The sequence below is a fragment of the Gambusia affinis genome, linkage group LG08, assembly GCF_019740435.1.
Source record: "Gambusia affinis linkage group LG08, SWU_Gaff_1.0, whole genome shotgun sequence".
NCBI lineage: Eukaryota > Metazoa > Chordata > Actinopteri > Cyprinodontiformes > Poeciliidae > Gambusia > Gambusia affinis.
Genome location: NC_057875.1, coordinates 7,627,905 through 7,649,517, shown reverse-complemented (window position 1 = coordinate 7,649,517; position 21,613 = coordinate 7,627,905). Strand labels below are relative to the sequence as shown.

The window sequence follows — 21,613 nt, the reverse complement described above, 5'->3', positions numbered from 1 at the left end:
GCTGCTGTGCCACTGTGAAACATGGCTGACTTTTTTTTTGGCCTCAAGTAATTTTTTACAACCCAGTTTGGTGGCATTAGTTTAAAATTGCTTTACTAAGCAATTTACAACATGGTCATAATATTGTTCTGTGTTGTACAGGACTCCATGTTATACTTGTGTACAGAGTATTACATTCCCTTCAGCTGATTTATCATCTCTGATAATGAACTGCTTCTGATAAGAGCAAGGTGGTTCCTCATCCAAGACAGGACAAGCTCTCAAAAATAAATGTAAACATTGTTGACTGACTCAGAGCTCATAAGATATGACTTCTAGAATAAGGACTACTTATACACCATAGGCAGTGTAATATCCAATATGGCTGTTTTTGCATCAAGGTTGACTATTCTCAAAGATTTGTTTAAGGTTCACAAAAACTTTCTTCTATTACTAACAGACACGAAAAAGCTATTCCATTTTTATTTATTTTTTTACTAGAATCACCTTTAAATTGAAATTAAAGGTTACTTCCAATATAAAGGCTATTAGTCTTTGACTGAGGCAAAGACTAAAAGCCAGTTTTTGGCCAGGGTCTGATTCCCAGCCTTGGATTCTTTTCTTAACAGCTTTGTCCCTTTTTGCTCTTCCAACTTCCTGTCTGATTGTCATCTTTAAAGGCCACCGGGACATCAAAAATTTACTTTAAAAATGTTTCTAGTCTGTTTTTGAAAATTAAAAAAAGGCATATTTTTAACTTTCTAAAAATATATTTGTACACACATATATATTGCATACAGAAAAAAAATACTTCCCCAGGGCGCCATTCAGAGCAAGATTACATGGAGTCCTAAAAGTGATTTGATTTTTGGACCTACCAGTAATATAAATGTAAATCTGTTATGAACAATAATAATTAATTAACTGTTCAAAGTTGCTGCTCATAATAAATGTATACTTATTGATATTCACGTAATATTATGTGCTGCACTGTCAAACACTCTGTCAGCATTTGTTCTTACGGACTTGTTGAATTTTTCTTCCCAAACAGTTGGAAGACATAATTCTTATTCAGCTGCAGACATGACAACAGAATTCCCTCCAAGTTTCATTTAAAGAGATGAGATTTCACTAATTATGTCATCTAAAAACTCATGCATCCTGATTTCATTCTAAAACCACATGAATATTCAGGGCTACTCTGGTAATCCACCCACGTTATACACACTGTCACGTTGGCATGTAATGATTCACCAGTGATAGCACTTGTAATAGCATGCTGCTAGGATAACATATTTTCAGCTCCTGGAGAGCAGAAGTTAGTTGTCACTAAGCAAAGGAGGAAAGTTATCAACCAGAATGCTCATTTTGCTTAAGTGACACTTATATTTGATATTTTAAACTTGCTTTTGTAGACATCTTTGAAAATGTCTGGTGCTCTTTTGAGGTCCATGTTAATGTGGGAGTACTAAACAGCCTCTCAGTTTGCATATCATCAAACCATCCAATGTATTAAATGACTGAACAACTGACAAATTGATTCCTAGATCTCATGAGTTGTTGGCATGACGTAAATGCCAACTCTACATATTACATAAGTAGAGTAGGAAAGTTACCAAACACATGCATGCTGGTTATTTATCTCTTTGCCATTTTGAACCTTTTCCATTTTGGTCATTTGAAAAAATGGTGCCCTTACAGTAGAGTGTTTGGAACTAACCAAGGGATGTTTTAAACCTGCAATGACAAAATATATATTTTTCTAATTTACTCATAACCTACTGGAATAAATTGTGGTTATATGACTCCAATAAACAATCTTCCCAGCAGGACTTTACTTTAAAATGTTCGTAATTCAGAATAGCCACCCTGCCCTAACACGGACCAGAACCAAAATAAATTTGAAAGCAGTGTAATACACACAAGATTTGAGCATTTTATAAACACTTATTTGCGTATTCCATGAAAATCTGAATCAGTTTTTCTTTATGGGTATGAAATGGAAGTAGGAGGAGCAGCAAGCTGAAGAGACAATGGTCAGCATCTATGATTGGCATTTGTAGTAGTTTGACTATTCCAGTGCCCCCTGCTGGTGTAAGCCGCCACTTAGTTTGCTTTTGCTTTGGGCTGGCTCTGACACTTAAAGCAAAACCTGCTACTGACCTAAACATCACATGACTTGTTATGATTAAACATAATTACCATACCAGAAGTATTTATGGACAAGGCTCTCTCTCCTATGAGCACAGCTAAAGACAAGTAGCGTGGTCTTTTTAGACATTTTACTCAAACTCTACATCTTCAATTAAACATAACATTTAAATCATGCCTACTGTTAGAACAGGTCGATTTGCTTTTGTGATAAACAACATCCTTTTGTCTGCTTTTTACATAGACCCATATGTAAAGGAAAACTACAGGTTGTAATGTTACAACTGTTTGCATGCTTCCTTTCTTCCTTTGTTTAATGTAGGCTCTCATTACCACGTGGTGGTAACAGATTGTTTGAACTGGAGAGAAAAGCCATTCGAAGCTAATTAAGCAGCCATTCCAGGCTCTATTCACAGGCAGAGGACCGGGGAGCACAGGCATTTGTCAGCGCTTGACCCCGCGTGGTATTGATTGACAACCCAGCACCGAGAATGACAGGCTTGGCGCCGGCAGACCAATGGGAGACCGCCGAGTAAGTGCACCGCGCCGCTATTGGTCGAGAGGTCTTAAAGCCGCAGAGGAGTTCCCCACGTGGGGCAGGAGCCGAGGCTTCAAAACAAGGCAGTGCTCAGACATGGCTGATGTTCATATCACACAAAGGCAATCATCTCCTCTCCTCTCTCCCCTCCCGCTGTGTAGCTATCACCCAAATGCTGATAGGTAGGGGCGCGGACGTGTTGTGCAACAATCACGAGCCGCTTAAAGTAGAAATTTATGGCTTTAGTTTGGCGAACGTCGACGATCGATTGGTCATTATCGTGCCCTTCACGGTGCATGTGCATTAAGGGGCGGATTAAAGCCGGATTTCTTGAAGGGGGGCTTTCACTTTGGATATTTCACAGTAACATCACTTCGTGTTTATATAGCTCGTTTCCTTGTATGGAGGGTAAAAATTGAAGAACGCTTGTTGCAAGGCGCATCATCTTCTCCCCCTCCCCCTCAAGTTATCGTGGTGGCCTCGCCCCCTCTTCCCCCTTAAGAAATAATTAAAGTCATTTTATTCATAGAAAAAAAACAAGCAAGCATCCCCTAATGAAGCGCGGATGTGGTACTTTTGCAGCCTCCGTCAAATTTGGAGATGATCGTCGGGACATCAGTGCGTGTTGCTGTTGTCGAACACACTGTGGGACGGCTCGGCTGATGCCTTGTGGATCCGCGGGATGATGTCATGTATCAGTGCACCCCACGTGGGGCCCGCCGCTCTCCGATAGGCAGATGTGGCCATATTCCTTCCGAGTAATGCGATTGGACAGATAGACGCTTCCACGGCAGTTCAGCCCTGCTGCCTGTGTGTGGCAACCGGGGGTAAGCTGGACAACTGGGGGGGAAATGCGAGATGGTGGAGAGTACCGTGTTACGCGTTTAAAGAACCTCTTCGACTCGTAGGAGAGATTTTTTTTGGAAGCCTATGTGTATATTTGTTTTTGTTTTTTTTCTTTTTTTGAAAGGATTAACCAGCCGCGTAAAGAGCGCATTCCTCGGAGGTTCAACGCCGAAGAATAAAGTAGTTTAATCGAGCCCGACCGCACGAAATTTTCTCCCAACTGCTCCCTCCAGTCTGGTCTAGTCTGGCTGGCTGCGTTCTGGAGAGAGTGGAGGATGCTTGTCGAGATCTGCGTCTACATTACGAGGGATTAAACGCCTGAATTGTACCGTTCTGTTTTTTTCCCCTCATTCTCCCTCTCTCTCTTTGGGGAAAAACAGTCGGACCAACGACTAGGACGCACGTTTGGGTATGTATATTTTCACAGCTGTTGATTTCTGTTTCAGCGTATTTTAATGTGTCTTCTTGGGGTGTGCGCTCCGCAGCGCGGCTCTTCGCGCCTCCGTGAAGAGTCAAAGTCGACGGAAAAGCCAGCTCCCGTCGGTCGGTGCCGTCCTGTGAGTGCGGGGCTTTCTGGTCATTTGACGAACATCATAAAAAAAAGCCGATATGATCAGTGGTTAAAAGTCCCACATTGAGATGAATTAGATTGAACCACTTTAAATGATCAATTTGTTATATATATATATATATATATATATATATATATATATATATATATATATATATATATATATATATATATATATATATATATATAAAGAAAAGAAAATCGTAACCGAATAAGGTCAAGAAGACAGAGACGCGCGCATTGTGTTGCTTTTTTACACGACTTAAAATTGCTGCAGTAATAACTGTGGACTTGTTTGGAACTGCACTAAGTTGTTTATTGTACATGTGTAGGTTAATTTGCGTCTTTTTCCCACTCGAATATAGAATTTCCACGACCTCCCCTCACCCCACCCCTGTCTGCTGAGATCGGTATCTGTGAGCCAAATTTCGACCATTTTGCCAAAGGACCTGCACACTGGAGACATAAACAAAGGATACATTTCAAGATGTATCCACAAGGCCGACATCCGGTAAGATGTGCCTCTTATGCACTTTGAGCGTTTGTGCAAAGAAAGAGGCAAAACTCCCCTGCAAAGCCCATTTTCCACTCATAATGCTGGTCATCCCCATGCTCCTGATGAGTGTGCAGATGTTTTGCATGTTAACATGCTTTTACTCACATGACTTGTGCTGTATGCAAGGACAGGTGGTGGCTTTATATTCATATTCAGTGTGAAAGCCTACTCATGGGGTGTTATTAGCAGCTGGAGGTGTGAAGTATGGGCCCACCTCTGCTTGTGGTATAATGTCTTACTGCAGAGGAGACGCTCATATCCTGGAAGTAGTGAATTTGTGGAATAAAACTTCCAAACCGGTGAGTCGGATTGCTGAGATTTTTCTCTCCTTCTGCTTTCAGGCTCCACATCAGCCCGGCCAGCCTGGCTTCAAATTTACAGTCGCCGAGTCTTGCGACAGAATTAAAGATGAGTTTCAATTCCTCCAAGCCCAGTATCACAGGTAATGATTATCACAGAAATGACAGGAACATCGGTTTACTTTATTGGTCTGTGAAGGCTAAGAGTAATAAACGGCTTGCAATGAAAAAGGGCCAGACCCCCTAACCCCCACACTCTATTCCTCATCTGACAACTATATACGCGTGAATGAGTGCTGAAGTGGTTGAAATTGACACCTTGTCTTCTGTTTTCAGTCTCAAGGTGGAGTATGACAAACTGGCCAATGAGAAAACGGAGATGCAGCGCCACTATGTCATGGTAAGCTTGCGTTACAATGGGGAGCAATTATGGTACCAAATTGCAAGGCTTGTTGAAAATCTGGTCAGGGTGGAGCGACGCATGCTATTGTGATCACCTGCATGTGGTGGTTAGGGCCTGTGTCAGGTACGGGCCTGTAAAAGCCCTCGGGTGGTGGTGGGAAGGAGGAGTGGTTTGGTTGCAGCTAGTTGTTACGGAAGAGCTCTTTCTGATGGGCAGTGGGCTTCATTAAAGCCCGCCTCTCTGATCTCCAAGGGGTTGACTGCCGCTTTGCCCTCTGTGTGTGCTGATCTGATTATTCTCCTTGGAGACACCACGCTCAGACATATGCAGGGCCATAAATTAGGTGCGAGCTGTTGACGGAGGCCACTGTAAACAAGATGGAGGTTGTGGAACAGGGTTGCGGTTGTATCTTTGCACTAACCTTCTTTATAATCTTTAATTATTAGCTTTTATTTAAGCAGCCTCTAAGAAAAACATAGGTGTGCCGCTGACGCAAGAAATGAGCCCAGACATGACGCAATGAGCAGGTTTTCCTGTGGATGTGTACTCGCTTGTCTCGGGTAAACACTCACACACACAGCAGGGGCAATTTAAACCAATACATTCTGGCCTAAATTAAACTACTTTTTGTTGTTTTTCCTGTGAAAACAACATGTCAATCTGACATCCAGGTGGTTAGGTAAACATGTTGGGAAGTATCCCACAGCCAGCGATGGGTGTCAGGTTACGCTACGGCTGTAAGACTCTGATCTCAGACAGAATGGCTCTCTTGTTTGAGAGTAATTTTCGAAGAAGCTAATGGACTGAATAATGCATTGGCCTCATCAAATAGACGCTGACTGGAAAGCCATTTCTGCCCCGGTTGCCAATTCTGGACTCCACGGATTACATTTCAGCCAGCCAGACGGACTGACCTGGCTGGAAATATCAAGAGTGTTGAGCAATCACGTTACGCTAAGTAAACAGACATCGTGGAGATCTGAGGGCTTAAGATGGTGATCAATGCATCTAACCCTGTCCTCCCTGCGCCTACACTACAAACAGCAAAGGGGGGAAAAAAAATCAATTTATCGGCTGCACACTGTCAGCTGCTCAAAGAACTTCTCTTCTGGTCTGATCTTAGTTCATCACCTTTCAAGGTTTTTTTCCATCCCCACTGTTCAAAAGCATGTGATAATGTGATTAGTGTAGGGATCAATCACATTGATTAGTGGCTGTGCAGAGCCTATTAGTTACTTTCAAAACCATAAAAATATCACACAGTTTGTGTAATGTGTACTTTCTTTCTTTTTCAGTACTACGAGATGTCTTATGGGTTGAACATAGAGATGCACAAACAGGTATGTAACTTTTTTATTTGCTATAACTTTTAATAGAGAACCTCTGATTATATTTTTTTAAGCTTATTTGACCTGCCAAACAGACTTTAGCCAATTTTAACTTGTTTTTTAGAATTATAATATCAGAACAGAATTCAAATATTTTTTTTCTATCCTTTATTCTGTGAGTGCTAATAGTTATATCATGTGTTGAGGAGACATCACGCTGTGTGTTAGAGAAAGCAGTTAGTGTAAGACAGGCTATTGTGAAATATTATAAAACAATCATAGAAGTATTTCAAAAAACAATATGCTAGCTTTTAGCATGGTTTGTGTGGCCTGTATTACTAAAGCAGATATTTCTGTGTGTATCTAGAGTGGTAGTCCCCTAAATGTCCAGTTTTTCAACCACAAAGTAGCAGTGTTTTGTTTACAAAATGTTCTAGCCAGTAAAGTTAATATATACTGTTCATTTGGTCCTTTACAGCCTTAATGAACTGAAGGCATCTCTCAACATGTATTTGAAAACATTCCCTTTAAATGGCTATTTATATCTCACATCTTCTTAACTTAGCACTTAACCGTCCTGTTATGTTGCGGGTCAAATTCACCCGTTTTAAAGTTTTAAAAAGTTTTTTAAATAACTGGAAGAATTTTTTTTGCATAAAACTTTTTTTATTTGTCTTAATAGGTACACTGTACAAATAACTTGAAAATTTATTCATTTTACACATTAGCACTCCCCATTGGGTCTACGTTTTACATAGACACTGTTCAGGTCATTTTGAGCCGGCAGTCAAGTTGAAGTGCAAGAAAGATAAAAAATGTCCAATTCTATATGTTTCCTTGCAGCAATGAATCATATTTCACCACACACACAAACCCAACACACCACACACATACACATTCACACGAACATGAACCTACTTTCTCACTATTCTCTACTTCACAAGAAAACTGTGAGAAAGAAGGTGTTCATACAACTTTTGATGAGAATCTTTTCTGTTCCCGTGGACAAACTCCACCCACACTGACACTCAGCAGAAGTGGAGGAAAACATAAATACTCTCTGCATGACTCATTTATCTTGATATTAATTAGCGGGTCAATTTTACCCTGAAAGTGTGTCTCAAGATAAAGATCACCCTTTGAAAAAAAAAGTGTAATATAAAAAAATTTACCAAAGCTCAAGTTCAAGAAAACTTGGAAATAAAAAATGGAAATTCCATTTTTTACGTCCAAATGAGTAAAAGAGTAGGTTGTCGTCATTGATCCTTCATTTCTGAGAAATAATAAAACATCATTGCACAAATATTGTTTGAAATGGTTAGCATTGGAGTTAAGAATCAGAAACAAAAATGTTTTGGAGGAATTTTTTTGGTTTCTGACAACATTGCATGATTAAACACGCCCTGGGTCAAATTGACCCACGAACATTTTTGCTGTACCCTAGAAACGAACATAACAGGAGGATTAAACACTACATTATATATGATAATGGCTAAATTTACAGTTTGTTTCCCTCAGTAACAGGATCCACTCCAAAGAATGAATGTGTTGTGCTTAAAAATGTTGCATTAACGGATCAAAAAGAAATTTGAGTTTTGTTCGGCAGGTCACTAGTCAGGGCTGATCAAGTTGAAAATTGTCCACTTCTGGTCAGAAGTTGATTTCTTTGTGCATTGCATTATTATCTTTATTATATTCTCTCTGCTCAGTGTATCAGAGCAGTCAGGTTAGTCAAAAACCCATACACTATAAAGCTAACAGGAGTGCACAGGTGCATGTGCTGAATGAATGAAACCATGTGCCACCATTTATACATTCAGTCTCAGCCATTTTATTGGAAATCTACAAGTGGTGTCATGTAATTCAAGTTAGCTTTTTGATAAGATTAAAGGTAGACTTTGACTAGCTCTGCCTTTGACGTGACGATTACAAAGACAGAACTGCTGAACAGTAATTACAAGAGTGGTGCAAAAGTCATTTAGCCATTTATTGCATGCTTATCTTTATCCAAGAGGCCTATCTTGTATTGCTTCACAGATCAATCACAATAACGCCTGAAGTACTATAAAGATTGAATGAATGAGTAATCCTCAGATTCTGCTACATGCAGCATTTAAACCATTAAGTCTGTCTCTTCCCCTTGGTCAATGACAGCATTGGCGGCAAAACGGATTGGCTTGGTGGGATGATCCATCAGTGTCTGGGGCTGTGTGTCGCATTGCCACATGTCTGTCAGGACCCGAGCCCCTTTGATAGGTTCTGTCAGGCACTTATCGCCAACCAGAGGGAAGATGGTGGGGTGGAGGGGGATGGGAGCTGGAAACGAGGAGGAGAAAAGAGCTGGGAGGGGGAGGGGCAAGAGCCTGGCTTTGTGTAAACAGGTTAATCGACTGATCCATTTTAGCGTCTGACTTTTATCAGGAGCCTCAACAGAACTGATGGAAGCGCTTGAATAATTCATCAGTGGGGCCCCTAACCTCCTGAACGGTGTGTTTGTGAGCAAACAGTGCGGGACCTCGTTCTTGCAGCCTTACAAACCCGGGAGGGGGAGGAAGAAGAAGAGGAGGAGGAGGAGGTGAAGATCAGAAGTGGTTAACAGGCAGGGTTGGGGTGGATTATTGGATGCACACAGCCATATTATTTCCCTGCCCAGAGATTTATTCCATAGTGTGGAAGCTCATTCCTCTTACTGTGCCTTTTTCATTACCGTGCAGGGACATATTTCAGGTTTCAGAATGCACACACTGACACAGATTAGATGGACTGATGTGGCAGTGTTATCTGATCCTTCTCTGTCAGCCCTGGCAATAAGTTGATGCAAATGGCTAATTTCTTCTGCATGACGTCAACCTTGTAATTGCCGTCACATGGTGCTTGTTTCCTGGAGATGCTTGGGGGTTTGGGACTCAAACTTTCACTTCAATCAGATTTGGTTGTTACCTGTAGTTGTAACACACACTCATACCTCCATGAGTTTGCTTAAAGACAAAATAAATAAATAAATGTATGGAACCAGCACCAAAGCGCTGTATTGTTCATAGAAAATAGAAAAGTGATTTCAGACACTGTAGGTCTTGAAAGCCATGAGTGCTTTACATCTCAAATCTGTCACAAAGGACTGAACATCAGTTTAATAGTCTTGGGGTTTGGGTATTGGCTGTCATGTTCACTTACGTAAATGGAAAGATTTCATTTAGAACTTGCAAGAACCGAGAAACTTTTGTAGTCTTTGCATAGAACAAGTTAAATAGGTTTCAGATTATTTGATCCTAAAGTTGTCAAAGGAAAGTTTGTTGCTGCGGTTTATTGGAAAGCTGTTTTGTGACCCTTTAAATTGTCATCTTGTTTACCTTGGGTGCTTATTTATACAGGTGCTAGTGACTAGTTCAACAAATGACAGTAGGAGGTAGTGTGGCAGCTATTACCTTTTCCTGGCAAATGCGCAAAGGGAGCAGAACGTTCATAGTATTTCTTTTCAGATCAGTTAAGTGATAGATTAATGTTAAAGATTTCATACGTCTCACCATGTCTAATATTTAGGGACCAGGATACAAATGCAACCCTTTAGAGCTGTTTTTGCGGTTCACGTTGATCCATAAAATATATTTATTGTGCAGTAAGAAATGCATCCATTTTTGCTAGATGTTGAATTGTTGTCCTCTTGAAGGATAACCATTATTATTGTTTTGTTTTGTTTACTTGCTGGAAACGGACATCACACTCTAGGTTTTGGTTTTTTCACAGTTTTGTTCATACATCAATTTCACTTTACATGTTCTGTTCTTAATGTGTTTCACCCAGGAAGATTATTGCTGGGGCACTGACTCCAACCTTAATTTCCTGTGTAAATGAGCATAGATTTCTGTGTAAAACATGTCTAAAACAAGCTTGGCGATGGCTTAAAATAGCATTTGCATAAATAACTGATGCCAGACTGATATTATGTTTTGGTTTTGGACCATCCAGGATCAGCTAATTTGAATTTAAACAAATGAGATACAGTTGCTTATGAGCTTTTAATAGTACCTTCCTTCAAAATTTCTGAACTACTAAGTTTGATGTTTGCTGATCTGTGGACTGCGTCCCTTTACTCAGGCCATTTGGCACAATACCCATCACTTCTATTACCATTTTAAAAGTTTGCTTCAAATGAACAAAGACTGATTCTTTGCGTTTCAGTTAAGTGGGAAACTAATTATTCAGTTTAGAAGAGATGACCTTACTGGTCCTACATTCTTCTTAATAATAAAGTCATGCCCTAAGGCCATGCTTTCAGCTAGTACAAATTACTGCCTCTTTAAATATAACCAGTCAAGCAGTGTTTTCAGATGAATCACCTGCTTTTCCTTTAAATTTAATGCCCATCAGTGTTTTTTAGGTCCATTTTCCCACTGCTGATAACAACAGGCAAATACCTCTCTGCACACAATTGACACGCCAGCCTGAGAGTGCTCTTAAAGTGGTGCTACACAGGTCCGAGTACCTGTAATTGTGTAGCAGCCGTGCAAAGCTGGCCTCTCAAGGGCCAAGCTGTCATCTACTTAAAGTGACAACAGCCCCATTTTTATCTGCCAGCAGGCTAAAAAAAAGGAAAAAAAGGAGGAGTCTTTGCAGCGCTGCACTGTATCTATTTTGACAGCAGTGGCGAGCTGCGCCGAGGCGTCTGCCATGTATTTGCATGTTGTGTTGTGGGAGCGCGGAGGCTGGCTGTTGTTTAGGGCAGAGCGGATCCGGCACCTCCTGACCTCTCCCAGCCAGCTGTCACCATGACACTAAGCTACAGAGGAATGGGCCCCGAGTGCTCGAGGACTTTTTACAAATCCCGTCAAATGTTTGAGCGCTATTTACAAGGCTTATCTCGGCAAACATGGATTATACGGCCCCGGTAGCTTTCCAACCGTTTCTAATGGCCTCTGTCAACTCTTTCTAGAACTCTTACAAAACCGGATTGAGGTATCAGCCATAAAATCTTTATCGTATGAGACCACAGGTCATTCCCCTTCTTGTCTCCAGGCAATAAGTAAGTTATGATCAGAATCACCTTTTGGACCATTGTACTTTCTGCAGCACCAGCAGGTGTATCTCTATACTGTAACATCATCTAAAAGCTTGTTTATTTTAATGATTTAGTTTAAAAAGGGGAAAAAAGGGATACATTCATTAGAGGAATAAATATTTCATTTGTTTGTTTTAATTTTGATTATTACGTTTTACAGATTATGTAAATGCTTTTTGTTTTATAATATAAAAAAATATATATTTTTTTTTAATAAAAATTAAGTTTTAGTACAGAAATGTCATCTAACAGTCTAAGTGAGATCTTTATGGTTATCCATCAGACAGTCAATGATGCCCTCCACAAGGAGAATAGGCCACAAGAGGTCATTGCAAATAAAGCTGGCTGTTCAGAGTGCTTTATATCAGCAAATCAATAGAAAGTTGAGTGGAAGGAAAAATCGGAATGAAGGTTTTTAAGGAGGTCAACTTTTCAGTCTTTCTAATAATATTTTTTGAGTGGCTCATGTGTTGTATGCAGCTGTTCCCGATGCCAGCCATCACTTTATTTCATCTCACATTACATCTCCTGCTTGTTTTCTGGCTCTTCTAGCTTAAGTAGCTATCCATGTTGTAACATAGGTCAGCAGGTCTTCTTCTGTCGGTCATTACTTTCCCATCGCACTCCTTGGCTCTGCTCTGAGGTAATATGTCAGCCTGCCAGAAACTGCCTGGCATTTCTGCCATGTGTAATAAATAAGCCGGCGGTCTGCGAACTACATTGTGCGTGTGTGCTGCTGCTGTTGCGCTCCAAATGAGAAATCAGAGAAAATCCCTGTGATGTGTTTGTGTTCTGCAGTGGCCCTGGGTTGAACTGCGTCTCATAAATTCCAAAGATGATGTAGCTTTGGCCCTGTTATTCTCTTTGCTCCCAGAGCAGAGCTCAGACCTGAAAGTCTCATCTCCCAAGCCTAGAAGGAGAGAGAAAGAGAGAGAGAGAGAGCACGAGGGAAAGAACAAGCTGGCTGCGCTGTGTTTTTACAGGAGAGTGGGGGTGGATCCTACACCCCTCTCCCACCGCTCTTTTTATCCACCATTCATTTGGTCCGTTCATGTGATCGACAGGCTGAAAATTCAATTTAATGACCTGCCTCCAAGCACGTAATATGATTTTAAAGCCTGTTACGGTCAAGCAGAGGTGCCATTTGCATAATGATCCCCAGCCAGATAGGGCTGTAGCTGTTGCCATGGCAGTTGGTCGGCAAGCAGAAGAATGGAGGCAGGGTTCTGTGGATGGGAGACGAGGAGGGTTTGGGGGTGGGGGTGGGGGGGGAGAGGGTGCTGGGTTGATGGCAGCAAGAAATTATTCAGGCTTGATTCTTAGAAAGGCTGCTTCTGATGCAGACCGCTTGCTGTCCTTTTAGTGCTTATCGATCACAGATTGGAGGACAGTAACCCACAACGTTGTTATGGTTTGTTATCATTGTGCGCTGCGATTCATAATCTCTATCCCCCACACTGTCACATGTAAGTAAACAGCGCAGGTTGAAGGCCTAGACTTCATAAAAGGGTGTGGTTGTGCGGTTTAACTCTGAGGTTAAGTGCAGGACGGCGCAGTTGCAGTTGTAGGGGGGAAGCGGAGGGAGGAAGGCGAGGGCAGGGAGGAGATCCTCTCGACGCAGACGCACTCTGCCTGCTCATATCCGTTTAACGTGGAGTGCTCTCTCAGCACAGCTGTGCTCCATCCCCCTGGGCTCTCCTAATGTTTTAAATATTTCAAATGTCAATATCACGCTGTTTAGAGGATGTTGAGTCAAGCAGTTCTGATTGCCGGAGTAATTGGCTTAATCGGTGTAAACATTATAGGCGGGGTTATGTGCAGTCACTGTGTGCTTCATTCACCTCCAACTTATTTTGCTTCTCTTTCTATTTTTTTTTTTTTCCAGACTGAGATTGCCAAACGACTGAACGCAATTTTAGCTCAAATTATGCCTTTCCTGTCACAAGAGGTAGGTTTTGAACGTGGCCTTCAAATGATGTCACAACTTTTTTTTTTAAGTGACATATTGTTACCTGTGTTGTAGAGAGAGACAATTAAGTAGTTTTTAGTAATTGTACCATGTTGTTGACATTCACCCTCACCCTAGAAGTCTTTGTAGTGGTGTAATAAAGAAACTAGTATTGGGATGTCTCAATAATCATGCCTAACTGTCTCCCCACAGCACCAACAGCAGGTTGCTCAGGCAGTGGAGAGGGCTAAGCAGGTGACTATGACCGAGCTGAATGCCATCATCGGGGTACGTGGACTTCCCAATCTGCCTCTCACCGTGTGTATACTCCCTTTTTTTCCTTTATTTTAACTTGAGTAGGGGCAGACAGTCAATGCACCTAAAAAACACAATTGAAACATGTTATCTAGACTCATAGATTGACATACAGCCTTGAAAACATATTGATGTCTCTGTATTTTATTGGATTATATGTGACAGACCAACATAATGTAATGCACAATTCAGTATTTAGGTTCGTCTTAGGTGTAGTCAAAAATGGAAAAAGCATGGCACAACTTCAAACCAACCAAAATAAACCCATTAACCTAGACTGGCCACCTGAGTAAGGAGCAATAATTGAGGACCTGCAGAGGTCTGAAACTCGTTTGACAGCTAGGTCAGCTATTAGTTTTGCTTTCTACATGAAATGGAGGCAAAAAGAAAGCTAATTATAGGGGGAAAAAACTGCCAAAAAGTGTCCTCTTGGCAGATAGCCAAATGTCATGCAGGGGAAGAACATGTGGAAGGCGCGCTGATCAAATGAGACAAAAAAAATTAATCTTTAACGACTAAGATGCACAAAATCCTGAAAATAGTCATTCTGTAAAACAGTGGAAGCACTATAATGTTGTGGGAATGTTTTTTATAAGCAATAGCAGAACAGCTGTTAGAGCCTGCGAAAGACTTCATACTGGATTTGAATGTTTTAATGTAAAGCATAGTCATGAGTAAGAATGAACCGGGCCTAAATCAAAATCTGTGGCAAGGATTATTTTTAAATTCATCCATTTTCTAACGCTCTTGTCCCGGGGGGAAGAAGGGGAGCTGGTGCCTATCTCCAGCTAATGTTCTGGGGGTGAGGCGGGGTACACCCTGGACAGGTCACCAGTCTGTCACAGGGCAACACAGAGACAGACAGGACAAACAACCATGTACAGACAACACTCACACATAAGGAGAATTTAGAGAGACCAATTAACCAGTCATGTATTTGGACTGTGGGAGGAAGCCGGAGTACCTGGAAAGAACCCACGCAATCACAGGGAGAACATGCAAACTCCATGCAGAAAGACCCCGGGCAGGGAATTGAACCCAGGACTTTCTTGTTGCAAGGCAACAGCTCTACCAACTGCTAACCTAAATTGATGGTCAGAAATGTTTTCTTTTCAGGCTGATTGAGCTGAAGCTTTTTCGCAAAGAAGAATTGGCAAGAATTCAGAACCTTAACTCTATTTCTATCTTTTTCACAATTGTGTGTTGCTATGTGTTGGTCTGTTGTATAAAATCTCAAAAAAGTTGTTAAACTATGAGTCCTGTTGCATCTCACTTAGCTTCGTATATTTAGCGTAACTCTTACGGGATGGTTTGTTTCTACAGCTTTGCTCTCACTAGCGTGGTTTCCTGCCTTGTTGTGCATTTACAAATGTGAGCCTGAGAGCTCTTGAGACTCCTTCCGCAGCCCGCATTGCTTTAATTGGCTAAGGTTTTAACAAGGAGCCTCATCCCTCACTTTTGACCCGGATAGCCGTGGGAGTTAAAAGGGCTGAGGCTGAGCAGAACAGCTTCCCCGAGTCGGCTCAGACAACAGAAATCCCCGCCGCTCTGTGCTTTGCAGAGCTCATCGCCGAACAATTAATATTTGGTGTTCATCGCTGCTTCAAAACACCATCTGCTGCTCATTGATCAGCTTTACCCATGCTGCACTTCTCAGGCAGAGGCAACTGGTTTCACTGGGGAAACAAAGCTTAGGATATCTGTGATCTTATTTGAACAGTTGAACCTTCAGCATGCAGGTCCATAGTGGCTGACCTGATGCCTGGATGCACATATTGGAATTCAATTATTATGCTCCTTTGGACCTTTTTTTTTCTGGTTTATTACTTTCTTGAATAGAGACGGTTTTATCTTAGTATTTTGGGACTGACGCAAGATGTTTTATTACACTGCAAGCAGCACCAGTTGTGTCTAACAACAGTAACATTTGATTTGATATCATATATATTTTTCAGTTTTGGATGATAACAGCACTAACATTGTTTGTTTAGAAGTTGGAGCTGGGTTGATTGTTTCTCTGTGATTCAATAGTTTGAAGTTGTCGTTTTTAAGAATATAGATGGAATATATGATGTGCCTGTAGGAGGATTTAATACACAGTTGTGTGTGGCATCGGACCTGTCGAATAAAACGAAGAGGCCTCAGTCCAAACCTCGCAGCAGTTGCTAATGTCAGGGGGATGTGTATGTTTAAGAACACCTTCCCATGAGTTATTTATTACAGAGAAGCTCTGTTAGCATGCCAAAATCCTCATGTATATTGTAAAGCAAGGTGGGGGTGAAAGAGCATGCCAAGCAGACAGACAAGTGTACAGGAACCAGCTGCATGTCTTATTGATGGAGCTGCAGGCCATTAATAGAATGCAACTAGGGCAGCTGCTTGAGGTGAAGCCAACTGCTGGAGCGTCCTGTTTGGTTCGAACGTAAAAGTCTCTGACATACCAACCTGGGTTCTTTCGCACTTTTCATCAGTACAACCTGTCTGTGTGGTCATTATGGCCGGTACTTCTATAGCTTTGACCACCTCTGTCCTCCTTTTCAGCAGCAGCAAACTGCCTACCCTGCTCTTATGGTCAGTGGTGTACACAAATATTTGTCTTTTGCACACTTTGGACTGGATTTGGCTTTTGTGGCTTGAAGGGATTTTGTATGTTGCATGACCGTTCTTATATCCAATTAGTGCGCCTTTTGATTGGGCATGGTGTGCTTTGATATTTACACAGTGTGAAAACCAATATTTCACAATCTTAAGTAAAAAGAGTAATTGCAATACTACTGGTGAAAATAGCTTTGATGATTTTGATTGACCCACATTGTCCTGACTTTTTTCTGTCTATCCATCTGGTATACTAATATGGCCTAATTACTTTGATTTAAATGAGAAAAACTATGATTATTCCTCCTGTTGCTGTTTATTAGTTACAAAAACGTTAATTTAATGAGCTAAACTTAAGCAAAAGTGTACTAACCTACTGGACTGATTGAATAGTATGCCTGTTTGGCATTCTTTTCTTGATAGAGTAACACTGGGAGTAAAATAGGCTAAAACTATCTGGCTAATTAGTCAGGCTATCTGCTTAAGCAGCCAGACTTGAATAACATTCCTTCTGTAGTTTGCCAGGTGTAATTGTAAGAGTTATCCCACACTGTTATTTTGTGACCTGAACTATTACCAGTCCAGTTCGTCTTTACTGTAACCAAGGGAGCTAGTAGCTGTCATCTCTACGGTAGCTACCAGTGTTCTTGGAGAGTATTATGAGAAATCTGACTAATTTTGATACTATAACTTTAAAAAAAAAAAAACCTTGACAAATTCTGTTTTTAGTAACAGGCCCATGTCTGCTTTGAATGTAATTGTCCACCTGAGTCTATTCTCAGGTGGGCTTTGTTTCCTGCAGTAACACTCGGTGTGTGGGTTAAAAAGGGGCATAGTGTATAAGTCTTTATCTTGGATTATTAAATTAAAGAAATGGGCTAGACTTCTTTATTTATTTATTATTGTCTTCATTTATAGCCCTTTAATGAGGGCTCTTGCTGATCAGTCATGCTTATTACCCATCAGTGCCTCATTAAACACAATGAGCAAGGATGTCTTCCCCCATGCCAATGAACTGGCTCCTTAATTTCCCTCATGGACACAATATTAGAAGACACTCTTCCTCTCTTTCTCTCTCTCAGTTTTCCAGCGTAGCTCGTATCACTCCGGGAGAGAAAGAGAATAATATTTTAGAACAAATTTAGATCTTTGGGTTCCTGCCACCCCTGAGCCCCTGCTGAGTTAATCTACCTGCTTCTGCCCTGTAGTAATTACCAACTTCCCGATATTCCTAAAATGGCTGTAAAAGGTCATTGAATGAAGTCCGTCTTGTAAAAGAGAAAGATTGCATGCTGTAACAACAGCGGAATTATTCAGCTAGCTTGTAGATGGGTAATAAACTGCTGATGTTTTATTGGTGTCTCAGCTAAGTATTATTTAACCTTGCTTTAAACTGCTTCCTTCCCAGGCTGAGTGCCTTTTTACTCCCATTCATTTCCCCGTGCCTTTCAAATATTGATGGCGAATATTGGAGACTTGAGAGAGTGCCAGCAGTGGGACCCCTGCAACTGGCTCCTGAAGCTGCCTTCTCAAAGAATGAGAGAAAAGGAGGGCCAGCTTCTGGCACTCAGAGTTCCCCCCGTGTCTTAAAAGTTTGGGTGTGCAAATGATTTATGAGCTGCCAATACAGGACTGTGCATACAAAAGCAGTAAGCACATTCTGTTGTGTATTTTTATGTTTTTATTGTGTTTTTAAGGAGGTAGTTGTTTGGCCCCGAGGCTGGCAGCTCATTGTTTTTTAAAGATGATTGTTAAACTCACTGATGCTACAAGATTTCTGTGATGCTGCAGAGTGAAATGCAGCAGTTTAAACAACAGTATGAATAACTTTTTCCTTTTTTGTTGTTGTGCTAATCCAGGCTCTCATCAAACTTGTCTTTGGTACCTTGTTTTGTGCTATGAATATCTGCTATTTCTTAATTATATGTTACTAATGTTGTAGCATATGGAATGCATTCAGAAAAATGCTTTAAAATTGAGATGCACTGAGCATGCTGCGGTGGCGTAGGGGGTACCACGAATCACGTTTGGAGGCCTTCAGTCCTCGACGCAGGTTCGATTCCCCGACCCGACGACATTTGCCGCATGTCTTCCCCCCTCTCCTTCCCCCTTTCCTGTCAGCCTACTGTCATATAAGGGACACTAGAGCCCATAAAAAAGACTCCTTGGAGGAAAAAAAAAAATGAGATGCACTGAGATGTCAAGAAGCTGGTCGAACAAAGTGAAAATTAGAAGTGTTTAAAAAAAATAAATTGAGAAGAAAAACTATTTTTTTACATGTCCTGATGTGTTCATTCAGGTTTTGAGAGAGAGCAGGGCTTTCAGCAGATAACAAGAAGGCTGAACTGTTTATACAACAAAGTCTGTTTTACCTTTTGAGTTTCCGATCTCTTTCATCATGAAAATGATGAAATCTTAGTCTTAGTTTTCTAGGGAGTAAACAATATGTTTTTAGAAATAGTAACCATGTGTTAGCTGTGCTAAATGCTACAATAAGATTCCAAAGAGTTTAAAATGCCATGTCTGTGATTATTTTTTCTTGATTTAAAAGTTGCATCAGTGCATTTTTATTTTTTGCAATAACTTCCGCTTCCTCAATCTTAGGGCCCATGCCACTTTAACTTGAAAGGGAAAAAGATGTGACAATGGACGTGTGCATTTGCTAATGTTGTGTGCTGCAAGGGGCTTCTTCTTCCCTCCAACCCACTTGGTGTTTGTCTGTCTGCATCCCTGTTGTCTTGCAGCAGCAGCAGCTCCAGGCGCAGCACCTCTCCCACGCTGCTCACGGCCCTCCGGTCCAGCTGCCGCCCCACCCCTCGGGGCTGCAGCCTCCAGGAATCCCCCCTGTGACCGGCTCTGGATCGGGCCTGCTGGCACTTGGGGCTCTGGGCAGCCAAACTCATCTCCCAGTGAAGGATGAAAAGAACCATCATGATCTCGAGCACAGAGGTGTGTTATATTACCACATTTTGGAAGTTTATTTAGCTGAAATTGGGAATATTATGATAAACCTGAATATGCAGTTTCATTCTAATTATTAAAGAAAATACTTCTTTAACATTTATTGTTGTCATTTTGAAAAATGCTTTTGAATAACCTTTTGAGCAGACCAAGAGGGTTCCTACGTAGCCTTCAAAACTCAAAAGTTATGGAATTTAAATTTCTTAGTGTTTTCCAAGCCTTGGTAACTACAGTAAAATAAAACTGAGATCAGAAATATCGCTGAATCAATTAGCTGAAAACTAAAATCTAAACTTTTTAACTCAAAAACTGTTTTTGTCACCAGTAGCTCCATTTGGGGTTTAAAATGCAATTCTCAAAATGGCAATTAAAGAGACTTTTTAATGTTAAGAATCTGGAAATGTGTGGAATTAAGAAATTAAAAGTATATAGGGATCATATGTTTTTGACATTCTGCTTTGTAAAGAGTGTAACAGTTTCATATCTGAAGGTTGAGCTAATGGTTTATCTTAACTTGGTTGTGCCATCTTACACTCAAAGACTGCTAACCAATAACAGGAGAGATAAGTCCTGATCGGTCGTTTTTTAAAGCAGACGTATTCTCAAACACCCAAATTAGGAAAAGTGTAATAACATGAGGGCAAAAGGTTTATGCTGTACTCCAAACAGAATGTCCTGGGCATCTGGCATGTTCTGGCATCTCATCAAAGGTCATTAGAAATGAAATGTTGTTCTCAACCGACTTATCTGGTTAAATTAAAAGGACATTAAACTGTCTGAACATGTTTTTAAAAACATAATGCACCAAAATTGACTGTTTCTATTTATGGTAGCTTAACTTTGTTTTAAAACATGTTAAATGTGGGCAAGATAACACGTAGAGTATGTATTGCTTCTTATTAGAGCAGTATCATAGAGCTCTTAGGTGTGAAACCCAACCTGTCGGTTCACATTCTGTCTGTGTAATGAGCACTTGCATTCCCAGCCCATGACGACTGCATCAGCTATTCAGCAGCTCCAGCATACATCGATGAACGGAACCTTGAGCCCCACAGCTGATTCACACATACTCAGCCAGAAGCTTTTGCTACTTTTGACTAACTGACATGCTTTTTCTCTTTGCTCACTTGGGTTCCCTCATCATCTCTGCTGCCTCTGTGACATCCATGGAGCAGAAAGCACGGTGAGTGTCCAGGACCGCAGCGATTGTTGGGCTTCACTGTATCTTATTACTGATTTGATATGCTGTTATAATCTGCTTTTAGTATTTGGAGTAATGGCATTTGGAGTATAAAACCTTTGTGCTATCATACTGGAGAGATTAGAAGGCTTGTAATTTCATCACAATTGAAGAAGGACTTTGCCCTCCTTCTCTTAAAGGATTTGTTTGATCCCCTCTACTGTCTCTCTTGTTTACCAGCTCCTGCTTTCTTCTTTTTGGCCGTGTGATGAATATTCATGCTCTCTGTTAGGCTGGAACCTGCTGAAGTGTTTTATTCAAGGCGCTGCAATGTCTGATGACTTGTGACGGGCCTGTGCGGTTCTGTTTCCGTGGGCCACGCCGGCTGAATGGGCTCAGTCATCTCTGAAGAAATGGAGCTCCTGGGGCGATTAGCAGGCCCTGTTTTGTTTTCTGTGTTCTCGTCCCAGGTCATCTGATAGTAGAGTGGTGACTTTGGTTAATGAGTCACGCTAAGCATCTCTTTAAAGGTCAGCCATTATGCAGACAGTGGCCCTTTGCCCAGACTTCCAGTCCATCAGCCATTGTTCCCCTCCTCTGGTTTTTGTCTGTGCTGTTGCTTTGGCTCTCTGATGGAGGGACATAGAGATTCGGGACAACTTGGCAGTTTGCAGGCAAATGGCAAGCTCCCCATGAAAGCTGCTGGAGTCCTGCCGAGTGCCTCCCCTTCTGTTGGCGCTTGGAGTGAGCCATCCCAGCTTGTGTAGGCAGGTTTTACGGAGAAGCACCAGTCAGTCCCACGCTGCCATGCCCACTGGCAGGATATAGATTCTTTTTCTTTATCAGAGCTCAAAGCAGGAGCTGACACAGTGCCCAATGCCCAGAGC

General features: G+C 41.3%; 1 protein-coding gene across 8 annotated transcripts in view; it reads left to right on the top strand.

The window, feature by feature from the left end:
• The first annotated feature begins 2,933 nt into the window (after window positions 1-2,933).
• Window positions 2,934-21,613, top strand: part of tle3a (TLE family member 3, transcriptional corepressor a) — a 29,311-nt gene continuing 10,631 nt past the window's right edge. The window contains exons 1-10 of one of the 8 annotated variants that reach the window (XM_044124706.1): window positions 2,935-3,923; window positions 4,451-4,596; window positions 4,983-5,083; window positions 5,277-5,340; window positions 6,639-6,683; window positions 13,613-13,675; window positions 13,889-13,963; window positions 16,535-16,561; window positions 19,330-19,534; window positions 20,722-20,729. In XM_044124706.1, the coding sequence (XP_043980641.1) occupies window positions 4,573-4,596; window positions 4,983-5,083; window positions 5,277-5,340; window positions 6,639-6,683; window positions 13,613-13,675; window positions 13,889-13,963; window positions 16,535-16,561; window positions 19,330-19,534; window positions 20,722-20,729 (612 nt within the window). In that variant the 5' untranslated portion in view covers window positions 2,935-3,923; window positions 4,451-4,572. Of the gene's footprint in view, window positions 3,924-4,052; window positions 4,072-4,450; window positions 4,597-4,982; window positions 5,084-5,276; window positions 5,341-6,638; window positions 6,684-13,612; window positions 13,676-13,888; window positions 13,994-16,531; window positions 16,562-19,329; window positions 19,535-20,721; window positions 20,730-21,613 lie in introns of those variants that run through there. The other 7 variants (XM_044124702.1, XM_044124703.1, XM_044124708.1 and 4 more) reach the window with 7 other exon arrangements.